Here is a 20,993-nt window from a genome sequence, read left to right as displayed (position 1 = left end):
AGCGTCATAATGTCTTGGCATGGTGGTCAAGCTGTAAATCTTCCAGACCTAGAATAAAAATGATGGAACAAGCAGGACACAGATTCATACAGTGGATCCCTATGAAGAATGACAAAGACAAACAAAATCCACTGATGTCACAACACACAGACTTTTCCTGTGTCTGTGTTTGGTTGCATGTTTTTGCTACACATAAATAATTGAAATTGTTCAGTTGCAAAGTACTGGGATGTCAGATGTGTACGCTTTTTTTATTTAGATAACAGACATTCTTCAAAAAGCATTACCGTGCTTCATGGCACTGTCCTGCATCCTGTTCTTTGTACGTTGCTTAACTGATCCAGGCTAACATGATGTTAAGCAGCTAAAATAAACCTGCTAATTTAATGTTTGTTTAAATACAACTTTTGCTTTTTTAATCTTGCATATAGTTAAAATAGATAACAATGGGGTGACATGAGTGGAATTTAGAAAACCATAATCACTGCTTATATGATTGGTTGGCACATAAGGTTGGAGATGTGCTCTTTACCAGTTATTTAATATCTGAGGAATGTTTAGAATCTAAAAATTATTATAACTATGAAGTGACACACCCTTCCAGTCCCTTTCAATAAACAACAGATTGTTTGTACAAGAGATTAAAATGCATGAACAATTGATTTTAAATAATTTGCTATCATGTTTCATGTGTAAAATGTGTTAAAATTTAGAAAAATCTTTTTTTCATAAGAAGTACATTCATATGCAGATATTTTGAATAAGCACAATACACAATGCTGTCTAAATTGTTTATTATCATAAAATGGTTATATTTAGCACTTTTGCAAAAGGCTTACTGGCAGTGTTTTTGCTGCTATCTGCAAAATGTTTATTGTCAACACCTTTTTCCCCACAACAATACCCACTTGTGGGGATTTTTGTATTGATCAAGGTATGATAAGGTTAAGGCAACTAAAACTACTTCGTTAAGGTTTGGGAAGATCTAAATGCTTGATGAACAGTGACAACAGTGCTAAAAGAAATTTAGACCATTAAAAAAAACAAAAAATTCCAGGCTAACAAATCATGAACAATCAAATAAAGCTACCTCAGTTTTTTTTTTTTTTTTTTTTTTTTGGAAGAACAGGATCCTGATCCTTCCATCCACAGTAATACTGTGTTGATGTTTTCCAGAGCTGCAGCTGCACAGTAGTCTTTTTATTTTTTTTTTTAATGCGCTAGTTCCAAGATCATCCTTGCACTTCTGGCTTAAAAACCTGTACTTGTATTAATGGCCGTGCAAGGTGAAGTAGGTGCAGAGTGGTGTATCTTGGATTTGATTCTGATTTTATTACCTGCACTGGCAGCAAGAGGTGATATCAACAGGGCAGTGCTTGAGGCCGATACTCGGCAACGCAGAAACACAGAAATATTTGAGAAAAGAGTGATGAAAGGTGATGGATTGCGCTACCTTTCTTGGTCAAATAAGATCAGTGTTTTAAACAACATACTCTCATCAAGATTCGTGGCACTTCCGACTGTTGCTTCTAGTGTTTATGTAGTGCATATTAACTTTATAGCACACTATATACTCAATAGACCACACTTTCTGTCTGATGCTCTCAGAATGCTGTATATTGTTTTGACAGTACCACCCAATATATCTAACTTCATCTTAGTCAACTGATTCTCTTCTTACATTTTCTCATATAATACATTTAATATTCTTGGATATATTCATCCTAATGCTTAAGATGTAAAATCTATTTTGTGTTTCTGTCTTGGTGCAGGTGGTTTGTGTATCCTACCATGGTCTAGCTACAATCTCTGATTTGTGAAGCAGCAGCAGCCCGCTAGCACTGAGCCAGGATGTCCAGTAGCTCGGGCTACCCTCCCAGTCAGGGGAGCTTCAGCAGCGAGCAGAGCAGATACCCACCACATTCTGTCCAGTACACCTTCACCGGCACGCGCCACCAACAGGTGAAACCTTCCCTCTGTATTGTATTTGAGCCAACAGTTACATTTGTTGTACTTGGGTCAGCACTCTCGATACTGTCGGCTTTTACATGTTGACTCTTCTACAATGCTTTACAGCGAAAATGGTGAGAAACCACTTCATGGGACCTGAAATCTGAAGTTTTGCTCGAGGTTTTCTGCTGAGTGGCAGGTTTGACCTGGAAGATATAAAGAATCGAAACTATGTAACTGTATTACAATTAGCAGTTAGTTAAAACCATAGTGATACTATACAAAAAACAGTTACTTAAATATAATGAAATGGTTACAATTGCAGTGTGTCTGCTTGAAGCACTTTTTTCTTCTTTTTTTTTTTTTTAAACTGTAGTCTCCTAACCATCGCTGGACCAGGATTTAAACCAAGATAATACTTTGTAATTGTTGTGTAGAAATCCATCCTGATTCAGGCTTTTACTTCAGTTTCAGACTTTTATTGATTGTGTTTCTTGCAGTGAAGTGCAATAACAAAGTGACAAGTTAAATTTGAAGCTAAGGGCACTAACAAGTTCACTTATGTTAAATGTTTTGGGACAGTCTTGGCAGAAATGCCGAGATTTTTGCTAAACAAGGCCTTGTTAGGGCTGCACACTAAACCTGGGTTGGCGGTTAATATGAATAGGTAACGTGTGTCTGCGCACCTCTTCGCAACAGATTTGCAGCTTAACACAGAAAACAAGTTGGAGGCCGCGTGTTCGGTGCGGCTTTAGCCTAAGGGCTCTCAGTTACCAGAATTTGTCACTATGTAGACAACCAACAAGTGAAATGTCACTGATTTTTCGATGACTTGCTTGCCGTGGTTGCATTAGTATTCTTTTTTTTTTTTTTTTTTTTTTTTATTGAATCTGGTTTTACAAATATTTGAACTCAAATAAGACGTGCATTTTTATGTGAAGAAAGAAATTTTACTTGTACATTTGAGGCATGTTCATAGGTTTATGTGAACTGTAACATAACAGATTTGTCAAATTAAGATGAATAAATAATAATGATAATCATGGTCTCAATACTGAACACAGTATTCAGTTCAGTCACATCTCTATAAAGTTTGTAGTATTTAATTTCACCTCAATTTCCAGTTGCATGGTCATTTGATTGTTGTGAATATTGGATAATGTTTGTTTTTGGATGACATACTACTTAGAAGCTTACTTTCACAGAAAACTGTCAAAAGTACGTTTCTGGGCATTTGGATTGTTTGCCTAAATCTGGGGAAACAACTGGAGTTTGGAAATGTTTCCTGTAACTGCATTTGCTTGTTTAGAGGTCACGCTGTGTTGATAACATTTAAGTGTTCTTTACCCAATAGCTTTTTTTTTTCTAAAAGCTTTGGAGTACTGAAAGGTTTGAATCAATTTTCTTGACATAAATAAAATTCATTTAGTTAGCCTGATAGGAGCAGTGCTACTGGTTGGCAATGGACATTGCTAATAAATGGTCAGTGGCCACCAGGACGCCTTTCAGACAGCTGATAACGATACATTGTGCTGTCCTGTGTTGTAGAATGACAAATAAATGCACCTTGAAAAGACTTGATGCCTAAAATGATGCTTCAGGTCACAGTCACACAGTTAGTTTGTAAAGCTTGAATGAAGCAGCCAGTGTAGACAGCTGTATTGATTTTTAAAGCTGAAGCGTATCTGTTGCATCAGATGGATGTGTTGTCTGGTGTAGACAGGACTTTGCCTCGCTGTAAGGATGGTGTGGTTGCTGCATCTGTTAAGTGCTTTGTTATAGTTGTAGTTTTGGAGGAATTCGTGATATTGTGTTTTTTTTCTTTTCCTTTTCCTGTCAGCAGACCTGTCCATTGCATTACATCCAGACCTCTACTCGATCATACTGTCGTAACCTTGATCAAATTGCTTTATAAAGTTGTTTGTGGTGTGGAATTCTTACCTTCAGGATTTCACCGTCCCAGACTATCGGACTCACATGCAAGATCCACAGGGTCGGAGAAGACCATCTTTACTGTCTGAATTCCACCCTGGAACTGAAAGGTAAAGGCTTCACTTCAAATGTCCAGCCAGCTGCCTAAATATCTAACCGATAAGTGCATCCTCATACGTGCCCTCCAGATGAAGGTTTTTTTTCAATTCTTTAATATTAGGGAATATATTGTAGAGATGTTTATCTTTTTGTGGTCCCTCAGGGATGCGCTCTCCAGATTACAGTTTGGGAATCATACATCCAGACAGCCGGATGTAGCTGCTGATATGTCTGTAAATGTCTTGTTTACTTCTATTCTTCAGGCCTCCAGAGAGACGGCATGGTTATGAACAGCAGTTTCACTCCATCACAGCCCAGCCTGAGCATGAGGCTTTGGAGGCTAAACGCCCACGCATGGAAACTGTTGCTGAGGCCCAAATGACCCGCACCCCTCCCATGGCTGGGGGTATTGTGCTGCCCTTAACCCATACAGTACAGGACAGTCTAAGAGCCACTGTGGAGGTCAAAAAGGTGGGCCCTGTTCCTCTTCACCTACTTTTGCAAATCAAGAAGTCACATTTGATCTCATTTGTGTTTTTGTCCATACAAGTGTGGCACCTCACGTTGCTACACTATGGTTTACAGCACCTGTGAACTTTCATAGCCCTCTTTTCATAATGAGAAAGAACTTCTGTGATTTATAATGTTAGCATGTGTTTGTGGATACTATCTGGAAGTAGAAACAGTCACCACCAAAAGGTATGACCTTTTCTGACATCGCCTCACTGGCTGTGGGGACCGAATACAATCATTTGGTTTTGCACAGATCTTGTGCTGTAGAATTTTGCAAGCTCAATGAAATGTTTTGTTTTTGCCAGGAGTCTCAGTTCACTGTCAAAGTGGAGTCCCCAGGAGGACCTACACTACACATGGGTGAAGAGCAGGACACTTCTCCTTCCAAACTATCCAAGGAGGAGCTGATCCAGAGTATGGACCGTGTGGACAGAGAGATTGCCAAAGTGGAGCAGCAGATTTTCAAGTTGAAGAAAAAGCAGGTTGGTTATGCAGCTAAACCTTTTGTCTCCGAGCATGCATCAAGAATACAATAATAAGCAATAACCCATGAAAGACTGAAGTGACGCTAATTTTAGAATACCAGTGAGGAGACCTCAAACATAAATGGCTCGTTGCTTTTATAAAATGTGTGTAATTGTAAGCTGCCATAGTAGATGTAAAATTATTGTAGTTGATTTATCTTTTAGTGTAATTATTACATTTTGTAAGAGCAGGTTTGACAGTGTATTTCCCTCCTTGAGAAACTTGTGTTCAGTCTCTCTGGTGTTAATGTTAACAGGCTGTACTCAGTGTTGGTGAGAGGCTCAGGAGGCTTAGCCCTGCAGGCTAGCTTGTCTTCTCAGTGAGGAGTTTTAATCAGCACACGGAGCACTAGGTTGCACTTTGCACTGCATCATCTGTGTTTGAAAGCAATTCACCTGTGCTATAAGATGCTTTTACACATCTTTATGTCCATCATCTGATGTGTGTCTTTTCCCAATAAGATGCTCTTGAAAAACAGATCTCTAGAGCTACAGCCTATTGTCCTATTTGGATTAGCTTGTTTTAATCTAGTTTGTGGCTGCTATCTTTTTTGGTATTCCGTCTCATTAGATAGGAATGTAAGCTGATCTTTACTGGGAAAGAATACTTCTCAGTTTTTCAGACTGCATTATCCCAATATTTTCAGGCTTTTATTTGTTTATTCGAGGTATTTCAGGAACTCCTAACCTCGTCCCTGTAACCTGGTAGTTTACATAATCTTTAACTTGTAAACATTGACCTACCAAACACATTTCCATTCAGCTCGTCTGTCTGTATCAACATTGGCCTCAATGGTAGAAACCCTCCATTCTGTTAAAAAAAAATCTATACTTGAACAAGGCTGTAGAGAATAATGATGAGAATAATGATAATGCCTTCATTGGCCTCAGATATCACAAGCTGAGATCAGATCAACACACCGTACATGCGTCTGTGTTTTTGCATTTTTCCATCTGAAAATGAATACAGATAAAATAATACAAAATGTTTAATTGTGTCATGTATAGAAGGAAGGAGCACCCCTTCCCCCTTCTTGTTTTTCCTTGCTTGGGTGTTATAGGTCAAAATGTTTTGTGTTGGTGTTGTTTCTTAGCAACAACTGGAGGAGGAAGCGGCGAAGCCAGTGGAGCCAGAAAAGCCAGTGACCCCTCCCCCAGTGGAGCACAAGCACCGCAGCATAGTCCAGATCATCTACGATGAGAACAGGGTTAGTCATCTGCTGCACACCCTAAAACACACTGAACAAGCATTGGTTCTCCTCAGTTTCTCTTGGTCATTTTGTTTGTGTTCCAAAAAATTGCAGCTATTCTTTTGTGTGTTATCTCTGTGCATCCTCAAAGCTGGAAGAGATTACTTTTGTTTTTCCACCAGCCCGGCATGGGTCCTGCAGAGCCACGCCAATCTGAGAACACGTGTTTCTCACAGCAAGGGATAACCATCACCACCACGCCTAACCAGTGACAGTCTCCTCCCTCAAACCAAGTCATTTCGCTAAACTGATGGCTTAACTCTGTCTGTGTTAAGCTCTCAGTTCATAGTGTAGCCTCTAACTGAATTTCTGTGGTTTGGAGTTTAGTTTCACTCCTATGTGCCTGTTTTGTACTTTTAAATATCAGCCCAGTTTGACTGTTTACTGATCGCTTTCAGCTGCACCGGAATTGTGATTAGTTACTGCTGATGCAAACTTAACTTTTGCTGCTGCTGCTGCTTCACATTTAAGTTGCCCACCGGCAGTGGGAGGCTTTATAGTGGAGCAGCAAATATAGGAAATGCAATATTTTTGCCACAGAGTTGGCAAAAAACAGTCTACATGACAAGATATGGCTTGAACATTTGTGGTTGCTCATGGCTCAGCTCTTCACGAGTATCCTCATCCCTGTCGTAGTTTTAATTTTCAGAAATAATATTAAAGTCTGCTGTTGGGTTGTTCTATTGTTTTTGCATTACTAATGTTTTGCAGGTATTAGTGTTAGAAAGTAACCATGTTTTTACTGCAGTGTAAGAAAATTTTAGGTCATTTCATAATTAAAAAAAAAATACAACAAACACAAAAAAGTCCCCCAAACAGTCGAGGCATTGTCTGTTATTTCAGTTGAGTGATAGGCGAGTGAGTGTGTGTTTACGGAGGTTACTGTAGTTCATGTCGATCAGACAGTGTTGTGGTAGGAGAGTTCTGAGACACGCCTTCCTTCTCAGTCAGCCATTAATCCTTTAGGCTGCCAAGCTGCTGCAGCACTGCACAGCATTTTGTCTGACAGCTGTGATTGTTGCAGTCTTAAGAAGTAGACTTTTGAAAAGGAAAAATCAAAAGCTATTCAGTATCATTCTGATGATCTTGAATAAGTCAGGAAAATTGTTGTTGCCAACCCTATTCATTTTGCTGTATCATGAACATTCTTTCTTCCAATTTTATTTTTAATTTTTTGTTATCGCTCATTTCAGGCTGGTGCTGCTGCTCACTTTTGAAATGTAATGTTTGTCAATTCAGCAAATTAAATGCATCTAAAAACAAGCAAAATATAATAAGGACTTGCGTAAGTTTATTTTTAATCTAATATATAGGTTTCCTGAATATTTGCCCTTTTTCATGTTACAGATCACACCCTTGATCAATATCGGAATCAGTTATGAGAAATTTTAATTGGAAATTGCTGTAAAAATGTTTTAAACAATGCATGGCCATGTTTATCTACTTTGGTAATTTGAAGCTTCTGTTTATGCTGTAACCACAGAGAGAGAGATTTCATTGAGCATAACTCCCAGATAATATTCAGATGGGCAGTTTTTCCAGATGAAAATGTTTTGTTTTTCGCTCTGCTCAAGTTGTAGTATGAAATACAGATTTTAACGCTTGGTCTTTTTTCTAGAAAAAAGCTGAAGAGGCCCATAAAATACTGGAAGGTCTTGGTCCTAAGGTTGAGCTGGTATGTGATTAAATTGTTCCTAATATTTTTTGCCTTTGCATGAGCTTTGAGGAAGAGGTAATGCTAGCTCAGTAGTAGGTTAGACATTACTGCTTGCCTTATAGCTAATTATTAATCCACTACGTGTTCCTGGTCTCATTTTTCCCTTCTTAGCCCCTGTACAATCAGCCATCAGACACAAAGGTGTATCATGATAACATCAAGACGTGAGTATCTACACTTATTTCATGAACCTCTGTCAGCCTTGCAAAGTGCAAGCACACTGTAGAAGACATGGTGCTTGCCACACTAACAGGATAGGAAACATCACAGCTGAGGAAAGTGTTGCAGGTAATGCAGACCTCAGCAAGATAAATCCAGCTGATAATTCTGTCTAATCTCATTGCTGAGTCACCCGACTGAGTTGCCCTACTGACTCCAAGCAGAGTAATTGAGAAAGGAAGTGAAAGAACGTATCTGTGTCTGGGTTTAAAGTAGGGTTGTGTTTGGGGTTGAAGGCCAGGCTGTCTAGGTTCAAATCCTTATCAGTCTGTACCATGAGAGCGGCCCATCTGGCTCAGTCTTTATCAGTACAGGGACCACCTCTGTGGGAATCTGCTGTACAGGACACACACTCAGGGTCAGCTCTCTCTTTATTCTCTCCCCACAGCTACCATCATGTGTAAACAGAAGAGTTCTCAGTATTTTATACCCGCCACAGTAAAATAAACAATGTCCTTGATGTTTTTTGGTGGGGGTGTTTGGAAAATCAAGCGCTATCCCTCAAATAATGTTCTTGTACTAGCTAAAGGAAGTACTTAAAAGCATAATGAGTAGGATTCGTCAGTTTCTGTTTGTAAAAATACATGATTCGAAGTTGGGCCTGGCTCAACAAGCGAGAGAAATACAGCGCGTCGGAATGAAGAGAGGGAGTGGCATTAGCGTTTACAAACCAGTGAATCAGAAAAAAAAAATTTTTTTTTCAATGTTTTCACGGCTGTTACATTCTAAACCCTGCTGGAAGGAACCACATTGCAAGGTCACAGACCTGCAGCTCTGTATACATACATGGTCTCGCATAGCCGCGCTTAGTTTTAGTGCTGTGCCAATGCTGGAGAGACATCCATGACACAGACAGAGAGCAGAGGAGAGAGACGTAGACGGCAATGTAACCTGGTCGCTGCGTTTTTATAGTCCCAAACTCGCACTCAAAGGTTGACGCCCAGAAACATCCCAAACACAGGAAAATAAGTCAAAATGAGTCTCTGCTGATACAGACACACTTCTAGTGGATCATAAGTGATGATTGAGAGGAATTATATATATTGTGTTATTTTTTTTTTTTTTTAGTACAATCCTACTAATGATGACTTAACTCTTGGTTTTGTACTGACTGGATCTTCTCTGCTATAAATAAATAGTAGTTTTTTTTTCCTTTTTTTTTTTTTAAATGAATTACACTTATGTATGCTTTTTTGGTAAATACCACAATAATTTTGCTAATGAACATAGAAATATCTTCATTTTACTGAATAAGTGTTGTTCTCTTTTAGCAACCAAGTCATGAGGAAGAAGCTGATTTTATTTTTTAAGAGGAGGAACCACGCTCGTAAACAAAGGGTAAGTGTCCTTGTGTTATGAAAGTATAGTGGAAGTTCCAGGTATTCATGCCAGTGCTCTGCACACAACATTCGCGCCACCACTAATTCCTATGGTCAGTGTAAAAGTCATATCATACCAGCACTCGGATGACCTCAGCTGACATGAGGAAATATTATTATTGGGATTGTTAAAGCTTTTGATATGTGGTGTCTTCCCTTTTTGCTTAAAGCTACAGAAAATTGACACGCTCAATATCCAGAAGTTGTTGAGATATTTCAGCCTTAGCCAAACTTGTGGACCGACTGACCGACATTGCCATCCCTCGAGCCGTGTTGCTAGCATGGCTAATAAAAATAATGCACTGATGTATTTACAGTACAGGAAATGCCTTGATTTCCCCCGTTTGTTGCAAAGTATTGTGTGGGTGAAGAATTGCTTTTATATGCAGTATAATAATAAATATCACATCAAAGAACAGATCTGAGAAATAGGCTGGCCAAACGACTGTCTCTCAGTCTTTCTTATCAGTAACCAGCAATTTAATATCTCACCCCATGTTGAAACACTTCAGTCAGTTCAGTCAGTCCCACCTTTCTCTGGCTTCTCCCTCTCATGGTCAGACAGACCTTTTGGACTCTGAAACAATGGCAGAGTGCACATGGCCTCATGCCAAGAGGAAGGTGAATTGTTTGTCCTTTGCTGCAGAGAGTGGAAACTTGGCTGTATTGTACTCCCAATGCAGGAGTCTTTCCATATCTCCACTAAACATTTAACTCGTACACCTCTGGAAAGTAGTTTGAGTTTGAATTTTTGGTACAGTAAAAGTATTCATTTTAGCAGTAAAAAACGGTGTCTGTCCCTAAATTAAAAAAAATTGAAAGGAACTTCTGAAAGCTATTCATAAGAGGAATTGTTGCATCAGAATAAACTGTGCCTGGTTCAGGACACTGAATTAGGCATGTAAAAGACAGACAAACCCACAACAAACAGCCAGTTCCTGAACAGCATGTACTCTCTCAACTCTGCTCTCACTTAAAGTTTCTGCAGCCTGTCTGTTTTGTTTGTTTTTTTTTTACAAAAAGAAAACATGCACTGATCCGTCCATGTTCACCTGCAGACTATAGGAATTAGAGATGCTTTGCTCAGTGTCCTAACAGCAGATTAAATCTACTGTACCTCCAACAAACTGAGGTCTATCCGTTGCATCTGAACAGAGCTCATTTGGGATCATTTGTTTTTCAGGACAAGGTGTATATGAGGTGTTTTTTTTTTTTTTTTTTTTTCAAAATAGCCTTTATTTTAAGTGACCTATACTGGTGTAACATTATATTAACCGAAGATCTCAATGACCTTTTGTGTGTATTAAAGTCAGCAGTTTAAAGATTACAGTGCAGATGCAGGTGACGGCTGTTATTTGAGGATATGAAAATATCAGCTCCCTCAAGATATCTAAAATATATATATTCCTTGTGGATCTTCTGGCTCATTGCATTGCCAAGAACGTCTTTTGGATTGACGCCCACGCCTGATAGAGTATTTTCCATGCTGTATACACAGGAACAGAAGATCTGCCAGCGCTATGACCAGCTGATGGAAGCGTGGGAGAAGAAGGTGGAGCGAATGGAGAACAACCCCAGACGCAAAGCCAAGGAGAGCAGAACACGGGAGTACTATGAAAGGCAATTCCCTGAGATCCGTAAGCAGCGAGAGCAGCAGGAGCGCTTCCAGAGGTAATTGTCTTTACCTGTGGCTGGTCAACATGGTGACATTATACCCTCTTTGTGGTACAATATACCTTTGCCTGAGATTGGATCTTGGTTCAGAAGCACACTGATACTAATCACAATTTAGCTTTACAGACTTCCTCCTCTATTCCATAGCATGTATTTCATTCCACCGGAAAGGTTGTACTGTGTTTTCATACAGGCCAAGGCTTCAAATTACAGCAAATACTGACATTTTAGAAGCTGGAACAAGATGATTTTTAAATAGTTTTTATTTTTAGGATTTTTGCTCAGAATTCCGTCCGTCAGTTAATCGAGTATTTGTTGCAGCTGTAATGCAGACACGTAATTGGCTGGGAGAAGGAGATTAACTGCATTCCTATCTGTCGTTATTTCCCAGCACTGTTTCTTTTCACAGATCAGATTTTTCTGCCTGGGAGTAGACTCCCAGATAGGACAAAATGGAAGCCTAAAGTGGAATAAACTGATTATGATAACAGCTTGTATTTTCATAGCACCTTTCACGAGTCCCAATGATGCTTTACACATAGGGAGCTTTTGTTTGTTTTTCTTACAGCAGTGGCCTTTTTGCTAGCAATAGGTTGTGCACATCACCTCAAATAACTGAAGTACAAACTTTTTGTTTAAAACAGTGAAGGAGGTGATCAAAGAAGGTGGGACTATAGAAGTCATAATCGCTCTAGTAAACTTTTGATGCATTAACAATGTTGACAAAACCTGTAGCTACAATTGTCTTCCTTTTTAAGATCTCTGTTCAGCTATCACCTAAATGGAGGACACTAGTTGGTGTGTGGTGGCCTACTTTGGGCAGAGACACTGGCTGTCTGGGTGCCTTTAGGAAGGGTGGGAGACAGGGTAAGGGTCCAGCATCTGGTTGTTCATGGCACTGACACATTTTGCTTTCATTGAAATCTCCAAGTAAGAATTTGCATGTCAGCACAGTTTATACAGACTGGTAGAGCGTGACGGAGGAAGCAAGTAATAACTGGTCAGAGAGACTCTTTTATTCCTTAATAATGGTATGGGTAATAATGGGTACAATGTTTCTGTTTGTTAACAGAGCTTCCTGTCGCTCATATTAACAATTTGACTCAGGTTTTGGTTGGAAAAGAAACAACTGTGAATAAGCCATGAAAGCTTGGAAACCTTTTCCTATGAAAAGAATGGAATGTAACTGATATTGTCTTTGCACAGCATGCAAATTTAATGTGACATATAAAATACATTTGTAACACACTATGTTCCTGTTTTCTGCAGGGTTGGACAAAGAGGAACTGGTCTTTCTGCAACAATTGCAAGAAGCGAGCATGAGATTTCTGAAATCATAGATGGCCTTTCTGAGCAGGAGGTGGGTACTATCTGCAGTGCCTTTTTAAAGGTGTAGATGTGAATACACATTACATATACACTACATACCTAGAGGACAACAGCCCAAATCGAAGTGTCACAGTTAGTGTTTTTAAGGAGAAGTCTTTGTAGCATTGCACTTTATACATATATATATTCAAGATGGTGTACTGTCTACAAAAGTCACTTAGGCAGGGAGCACATTTCCATAAGCTGAAAGATTGTTTCTGTGTCTTTGGATTTGAACTGTGGCCGCTTTCCCTGTTTATGTTCCACAGAACAACGAGAAACAGATGAGACAGTTGTCAGTCATCCCGCCCATGATGTTCGACTCTGAGCAGAGGCGAGTGAAGTTTATTAACATGAACGGCCTGATGGATGACCCAATGAAGGTGTACAAAGCCCGGCAGTTTATGAATGTTTGGACCGAACACGAAAAGGAGATCTTTAAGGAGAAGTAAGTTTTTGTATTTATGGCAGCACAAGATGTCTGGGTCACAGTTTTTCCCTGTAAGTCTGTCATGCAGATATGCTTTTATAGGCCTTACTTCCACCTTGGACTTATATTTATTGATATATTTTTGGCTTTGGAACATGAATAACAGGTGTCTCCTTCCAGGTTTGTGCAACACCCCAAGAACTTTGGCCTGATTGCCTCGTATCTGGAGAGAAAGGTGAAGTTTTTCTTGTATTTTCATAAGTGGACATTTTTGGAATGTACAGCAAGATTTAATGTGTTGATATTTTGGGCAACACATTAAAGATGAACTCTCCCAAAGTCAAAAACACAAAACTCTATTGGGAGTCAAGACCATAAAACTGGTAAAATATAAATAGATTTCCATTTTGTAATAAAGCCCTGCAGGTATAATGATGCATTCGTCATTTTTTAAGCATTTATATTAAGTATATTTTCTACAAGTGAAGCCCCCCCCCCCCCCCCCCCCCCCGTTCATAATAAACAACAATATTAAAACCTCTGCACTTAATACCATAATTCTTCATCCATTGGCTGAATATAAATCCACTTAATAAATTTTCCCTCTTGATGGTAAATGCTTGAATATGTTGTCTCCGATTTCAGTGTCATATGTTATGTTATAATAGCATGCCATTTCTTGTTTCAGTGTGTTGCTGACTGTGTTCTTTACTACTACTTGACCAAGAAGAACCACAACTACAAGACGCTAGTGAGGCGTAACTATGGAAGACGGAGAGGAAGGAACCAGGTAAACCTGAGATTTTATTAAATATGTGTTTAGTTTGTCCTGCTCATTTCTTCTTTGTCTAACATCTTAGATCTGACCAAACTTTTTACAAAAACATAAGTATTTACATGGGGTTAAACATCTCTTCCAGGTGGTATACCTGCTGAGTTTGCAGTATTAGTTTTGTCTGACTCTTTTGCTACATCTGTTTCATGTCTTGTCAGACTGGCAGCACATTTTGTGTGTGACAGATTTACAGTATGTCTACCACATACAGTATATCACACATGAGCCACACCTTTCTGTAGTATTGCTGGCACTATTCATGAGTCAGGGTGAGCGAAACTGAAAGCAGAGGGGGGAACCCTTTTTCTTGAGTTGCATGCAAGCAACTATTGGATTATTAAAAAATGGCTACAGTTTGACTGGCTTGTTTTCCAAAGATGCATTACCATTAAGCATGTAAAAGATACAATATATGAATACGTCTCTAAATACAGTCAAATATAGATTACATAGATCGTTTAATTATACAAATGGGAGTTTGCATACAAGAAGACATGTCCAGGATTACAAAAACTGATGTTGTCGCTCCCAGTAAATTATCATTTGTTTCTGGCCTGAAATGGCCAAACCATTTAGAGGATAACCTATTAGCAAGGTGTTCTCTTTCTTTAAGCTATCTGACAATTTAGTTTTCTGGTTTGTAATAGCCTCCATTGTGACCATAAACCATCAGTCTTGTTTGATTTGGATTATTGAGTAATGGTTTTCAAATTAGAGTGGAAACAATTAATTTAGTAATTGGTAGAAAATTTATTAATTTAGTAATTATTCTTTAAGTATTCATTGGTTTCAACTTCTTAATTCTGGGGATTTGCTGCTTTACTTTGGGCTTTAGGAATTTCTATTTATTTTTTTTACACTAAATAGACACAAAGAAGTACTCGATTAATCAAGAAAATAATCAGCTGATTAATCGATAGTGAAAATAATTGTTAGTTGCAGCCCTGTTTCAAATCCATTAAAAACTACACACACATAATTGTGATTTGCCGTGTTCTGCTCGTATAGACACAGTGAAACAAAAGGTCAGGCCAGGACATTCAGTCACCTTCCTTTAAAGCCTCAGTGTGCAATCACTGTCAAACCTGGAATGTGAACTTTCTAGATGCCAAAGTGACAGCTTTGTGTTGGTGTTCAGGGCTTTATATAATTGTTGTCTTGCACTAAAATCCAGTACAAAAAGATTCTCCCAAGAACTCCCAACCCTGCGCTGGCTGACATTAAATATTGATTTCACTTATTCTAGTGGATGTTGTCTCTTTGCTGGGCTTTTCACTACTTCATTGATGCCGCAGTCCTTGTACAGGACATTCTGTGTCGAGTATATCTATTGTGTAACACAGTGGGTTGATTGTTGACTGTTGCTTTACATGGGAGGTTTACATCTTGAACACAAAGACAGTTCTTCTCACTTTACTAAGTGACTGGTACAATTTCTTCATGGGTGATTCACCTCTAGTTTGCCATTACATTTTTGGTTCATAGTATGGACCCACCAGCAGTTGAGAGGATTTTTCCATTTCTGTTCTGAGTGCCAAGTAAGTGTGGAAAAATGTCTTTCTGTATTGGCAGCTTGTGAGTTAATGATAGTTGATTGGGGAGAACGCTATCTGTGTTCATGCAATTTTGTTTTTACCCCTGCAAAAATTACATAAAAAACATAGGTTTTCCAAAGATTGCCACATGAAGTTGATGTAAGAACCATCTTGTGGTTGATGAGAACATAGTGAGTACTGTTTTATGTTTGGTTTTTTTGGTGTTTGGAGTAATGCATATCAGGATGTAGTGGATTTTCCAAGCTACTGGTGTGACTTAACTACTGCAGTTCGAGTGAGTCATTAGAGAAGGAAGGAAGAGGACAGAGTGAGCAAAAGCAAGAGCAGTGGAATGTAGGGCGAGTGAGTGAAACAACCCTCAGCGAGACAGAGTCAGCGCTGGCAGCTTATCCGCTGAGTGTGTGCTGTTGGTGTTTTTTTTTCATTTTCCATTTCCTCTTTCTTCTGTTCCTCTGAGAGAGCGAGAGAGAGAGAGAGAGAGAGAGAAAAAGTCACCCCTCTCTAAAGTAGCTGATTTGGTACAGCCCAGCCATCTGACAGGCCCAAAGAACTCACTGTGCTGCTGTGAGTGCCAATCAAAGAGGAGTGCTCGGCAGGGATTACCTTGAGTGACCCTGCATAGATTAGTTCGTGCATGTGAGATGGACAATTCTTTGGGCGGCTTAAGCGGCCTGATGACACGCTTTCCCGGAATATGTGCGGCCGAGCCGTGGCCCGGCAGCCCTTCTAAGGAGCTCTGCTATGGTGCTGTCCTGCCCCTCTACTGCTACCGTTACCACCGCTATGGAAGTACTGGAGGGTAAACTCACATTTGCAACACCAGTAAGCTGTGGCTTATAGCAGAGAAAAGGGGTTTTATGACCAGCAAATGAGCTTGCAGGTATGTCACCAGCTTTGAAAGCACAGTTTCTGCTTTTTAGTTGATACCACACTCCCGATTTTATTTCGCTTGTCCTGTAGCTTCTCCTTTTTGTATGTCGTATTTTTTTATTGCTCTGTTGCTTGGACAGTTCGCTTCTTAGCCTACATATTTACTTGAGGCTTGTAGGCAGTCAAACTCAGCTATTTTAGGGTAGTTTTTCTAGGACATGTGCAGACATGGTTTTAATCTAACTGTCAAGCCAGGCTGTGTGGAATGCATGTACATATGTATTTATGCTATGGGGTAGTGATTTTTTTTGTGAAGATAAAAATGTTGAAATTAGTTTTAAATGTCAAATTTTATAGTGCAGTGTTTTATTAAGTGTTTGACACACTGACAGCTGTATTAACATTTCTTGAGTAAATGTGCTTCATACAATTAAGTGTCCGACATGTCAGCTGAATCTTAACAACTCTTTAGTACCTCTAAACTAATATTATGACTCAACATGTGAACACACAGAAAAATACAGCAATCAGTTTGCTGCTCACAGTACACAAAGGCTACACCCCCCACTGTGTCTGCAACAACTTCATTGGTTATTTTCATAAGTAGAACTTGCGCCTTGAATACCTGGTCGTGTATGAGTGTCTTCATGCTCATGTTGCTCTGACAAAAACACAGCATCTGTATATCTCTGCCAGAGAATAGCTCCACCCATAAAACAACAAAAGTATCAACGTTACAATCTTTTTTCCACAGTAAAGTAAATTTCCAACATTTGCATTTCCATGCATTTAGTGTTTTTGCAAATATTTTATCTATAGTAGAACTGAAGGAGGGGTAGTCGCTCAGTAATTATGTGATGTTGTAACTTGATGCTGTAACTTTCACATTTATTTCAGTGGAAAAAAAACATTTTTTTAATTCCAGTCTGTTGGCCAGTCACCACAGCATAAATTTGCAGTTATGTGAGAGGGGCCTAGTTCTCTTGCAGCACTAGTTCACCAGGATGCTATTTAATCATATTTTAAGAGATGTGGCTGTTAGCCAATAAGCAATAAATAGGGCAAAAAAGAAATCTTCTTGTCTATTAGCTATGTTAGGAGAACTGAAGATAAATGTAAAGAGTTTGAACTGTGAGTGGAGGCCAGGGCAGGAATTATAGTCACACTGACAAAAGTCTAGAGCACGTGTTTGCGGTAGAAGCTCAATTTTGTGGTAGTGTTTTGCAAATTTAAACTTACAAAATATTATGAAATTAATACTGAGTTAATATTAAGTTCTGATAGACAAAATATAACTTGTAGAGTAGACATATTTTCTTGGAAACATAATGTAGCCATCTCCTGGCTACACATCACATAGAAGGTGAGCAAATATGGATTAGTCTTTGCACATTTGTTCTTTGCTATGGGGGTCCATAACAGCAATATGTTCCTTAAGAGCCACTTTCTTAATTGCTTGGCAGTAACGTTTATCAAGCAGTTATGAAGATGTCATTGGTTTGTAGCACCAATGAGGAGCAGTCTTTCCCCTTCAGAGCTCCCAGTAACCAGGGTAACCGTGGCTAATGCTTTATTTTACCTTTCTTGTCTTTTTTAGTTTTATTTTTGACAGTAAATGGTTTCGCAATGATTGCACAGAGATTCATGTTACCATCAGCTAGATTTATTCAAAATGAGTGTGAGCTGTATATCATGTCATAAAAATGCTGCTGTTGTATTTGTTTACATTTAGTTCCTGTTCATCTGTGATTTAAAATGTTTCAAGAGACACAATTATTTTTGAGTAACTGTGTCACTGGATGATGGCAAAAACTGATGAATTGCAATAGAGGTTATGCATAGCAACAATTTAGTAGATTTTTAATTTCCTATTCCTGCAGTGAAACTGCTTGAAGCGAGAGTGAGATTCCTCTGGTGGCCTAAGTTCTGTGGTAGGAAGGGGAAAATTGACTTGTGGCTCTGTCATTTCCTAAATCAAACAGCTCTTGTGAATCAGCAAAAGAGGGGAGAAATTAAAACTCTCAAAATATTCAAGCCAGGTCAGGAAAGAGCTTCATTTAAAAACACTGAAGAACCACAGAACCACAGGGCCTCATTGACTTTAGGAGAACATCTGTGTAGAGGCTCTTTTACGCAGTTTGGTAGAAGAGGCAGGAATGCCACGGTTCTCCGACCACCTCCAAAGCAAACACAAGCGCTCCCTGACCCAACCAGAACAGCATCCCACTGAAGGACATGTATGGGGAGAATAACTCTGGCCTAAAACAGACTGGTCTCCTCTGCAAAAAAGGTCTCTGAATTGTCAAGTGCCAAAACATGCTTCTCAGACTACTGCAGGCAGGAAATGAGTCAAGAGTTTTAAGTCCCAATCCAAGTTTGACGTGTTCCACTCTGCATACATCAACCTGCAATCTGAGCTCTGAATCTACAGGGCTTTTGAACAGTACAGCTGCATCATCACACTGTACTGTAGAACCATCAGAACACTTCTAAAATATTCTTACCATGAAAATGCCAATCCTTTTAGTATGCAGTATTCTAAATATGGGTTAATACTCTTTTGAAACACTGGCGACGCCACTGTCACCATCACATGTAGAAATAAGACACCTGTTCTGCATCAAATGCAATGTTTTGACAAATAAGCAGCTAACAACCACGAATCACATGTTTTTAAGTTTTGTCTTCTTTGATTTAAGGCGCATCAAGGGGAGGCTGTAAACTGAATAGTGTATGGGGTAAACACAGCGTCACATGCAGTTTTCTTTCAAATACTGTAGATTTGAGTTTGCTAGTCACGTAGTTCCACTACTAGAAGGCAATCTCCCTCTAATTATTGGCTAGAGCAGCCACTAATGCAAACTGTTGAGACGGTCGCTTTCTGCCTCTTTTTGTGGAGTTGTCAAGCACTTGTGTATCAGACTTTACTGTATGATATGGCAGCCAGACTCCTCGTGTGCAGAACCACGTTGTTGTAAAATAGACAGATGGCCACAACCCTGTGTTATATTTTTTTTTTTTTGTACCCCTGTCTTCCCTCTCTTTACCATTGAGTGAAGCACATTCCTTGGCCCCATCTGGTACCAGCATGGGATGTTTGGCTTGGCATAGCCCGACTTGTTCCAGCACAGCGCTTTCATGGAACAGGCAGGAGGAAGCTTTTTGTGGTTACCGCGCCAGCAGTGATGATAAAGAATGTTGCTCTGTCCTCAATCACTATGTCGGACCTTTTTAAAAATGCACTTTTGAATTATGTTTTCACTCTACTCATGTAGGCAATATGTATCTGAACTCAACATCTCTCCCCTTCTCATCATCTTTTCTACATTCAACTTCATTTTTATTTGTTGCAGTGTGATGTACAGTTCATAACAAGTCTCATGGTAAAATCTTTTTCTCTTTTGAGGGGTTAACTGAGAAAAATGAGGCACGAGAACTGGCCACACTCCAGATTTCTTCATTTTGTAATTAAGGCAGACCGATCAGTGAACAGTATCTGCAATATGGTTTGTTTGGGTCTCTTATGTTTCTGTAGATGCTGGGCAATATAAAGATCATCAAATTATGGCATAGCCTTAAACCTATCTGCACAGGGTGTACGACTAGACTTTTCCTCCTCTAACTAGTCTTTAGTTTTATTTTCTTTATATTTGTTGTATTGTTAGTTTTGAGAAAATCGTGCAGTTTTAAAGCAGTAAGTCTAATAACCAGTTGGCAGCATGCATGTCTGCCATTGACCTGCCTTGGTCTGTCTATCAAACTGAATATTTAAGCAGACTATTTAGGCCCATCTTCTGGTGTACACTTTTAGATGGTCCTCTGGGCTCACAGGGCTAGGCAGGCAGGCAGAGACAAGTCTATTGCTGGATGCTATCAAGCAATAGACACAACAATAGGCATTAAAGTGTATAAATCTCGGTGTAGTTAAGAGTAAGGGTATGAGGCAGGTATAAAGATTAAGTATTTGGTTGTTTTTTTTTTTCTCCCATAGTAAAGTAGCATCAGGCTGGTGAAAGATACAGTGGATAGGGTCTTTTGTAGAAAAACACATGTTTTAAAATGTATTGCATCTGAATTAAAGCATCGACATTACTAAGGACTGAAAAGTATTCTCTGCTTTGTATTTTTGATTTGCACTTACTTCTAGCAACCTAAGTCACTTTTACTAATCTACACATTGAAAGTTTTGTTAATGTTTCAATGTCCTTGTGTTTTGTCTTCAGCAAATAACACGTCCCTCACAAGAAGACAAATCAGACGACAAAAACGAAGAGGACAAATCTGAGAAGTCCGAGAAAAAAGAGGACGAGGAAAAGAAGGACGAGGAAGAGAAAGATGAAAAGGAGGATACTAGGTGAGTTGTGAATAGTTGTTTGTCCTCGTGTCACTCTAGTCCATTAGGCCCTGTTGAAACTCCCCTCAACTTGGATCTTGGATCCACACACTGTAATAATTCTGAAAAAGGTTTGTTTGTTAAATGTCTTACATAATGCTTCAGTGCTTTCACTTTATTATTTACATCATTGTATAAATCTTGATTTATTTTAATGCTCTTATTCAAAAGACACATTGGTATTTGAAAGCCAAGTAGTATTATCGTGTATTATACCCTTGATACGCCAATGACCCTGTACAGTTACTTGTCTGGTGTGTGTGTGTGTGTGTGTGTGTGTGTGT

The 20,993-nt window shown here is 39.1% G+C and overlaps 1 protein-coding gene across 3 annotated transcripts in view; it reads left to right on the top strand.

The window, feature by feature from the left end:
* ncor1 (nuclear receptor corepressor 1) overlaps positions 1–20,993 on the top strand; it is a 51,560-nt gene that overhangs the window by 1,859 nt on the left and 28,708 nt on the right. For all 3 annotated transcript variants that reach the window (XM_046038913.1, XM_046038912.1, XM_046038911.1), the window contains exons 2-15: positions 1,773–1,962; positions 3,898–3,992; positions 4,245–4,452; positions 4,800–4,976; positions 6,113–6,226; positions 7,887–7,943; positions 8,097–8,149; positions 9,476–9,542; positions 11,082–11,254; positions 12,527–12,617; positions 12,895–13,073; positions 13,236–13,290; positions 13,744–13,845; positions 20,540–20,670. In XM_046038913.1, the coding sequence (XP_045894869.1) occupies positions 1,852–1,962; positions 3,898–3,992; positions 4,245–4,452; positions 4,800–4,976; positions 6,113–6,226; positions 7,887–7,943; positions 8,097–8,149; positions 9,476–9,542; positions 11,082–11,254; positions 12,527–12,617; positions 12,895–13,073; positions 13,236–13,290; positions 13,744–13,845; positions 20,540–20,670 (1,613 nt within the window). In that variant the 5' untranslated portion in view covers positions 1,773–1,851. The remainder of the gene's footprint in view (positions 1–1,772; positions 1,963–3,897; positions 3,993–4,244; positions 4,453–4,799; positions 4,977–6,112; positions 6,227–7,886; positions 7,944–8,096; positions 8,150–9,475; positions 9,543–11,081; positions 11,255–12,526; positions 12,618–12,894; positions 13,074–13,235; positions 13,291–13,743; positions 13,846–20,539; positions 20,671–20,993) is intronic.

The sequence above is a fragment of the Micropterus dolomieu genome, linkage group LG23, assembly GCF_021292245.1.
Source record: "Micropterus dolomieu isolate WLL.071019.BEF.003 ecotype Adirondacks linkage group LG23, ASM2129224v1, whole genome shotgun sequence".
Lineage (NCBI taxonomy): Eukaryota > Metazoa > Chordata > Actinopteri > Centrarchiformes > Centrarchidae > Micropterus > Micropterus dolomieu.
This window is presented reverse-complemented; position numbering and strand designations above follow the sequence as displayed.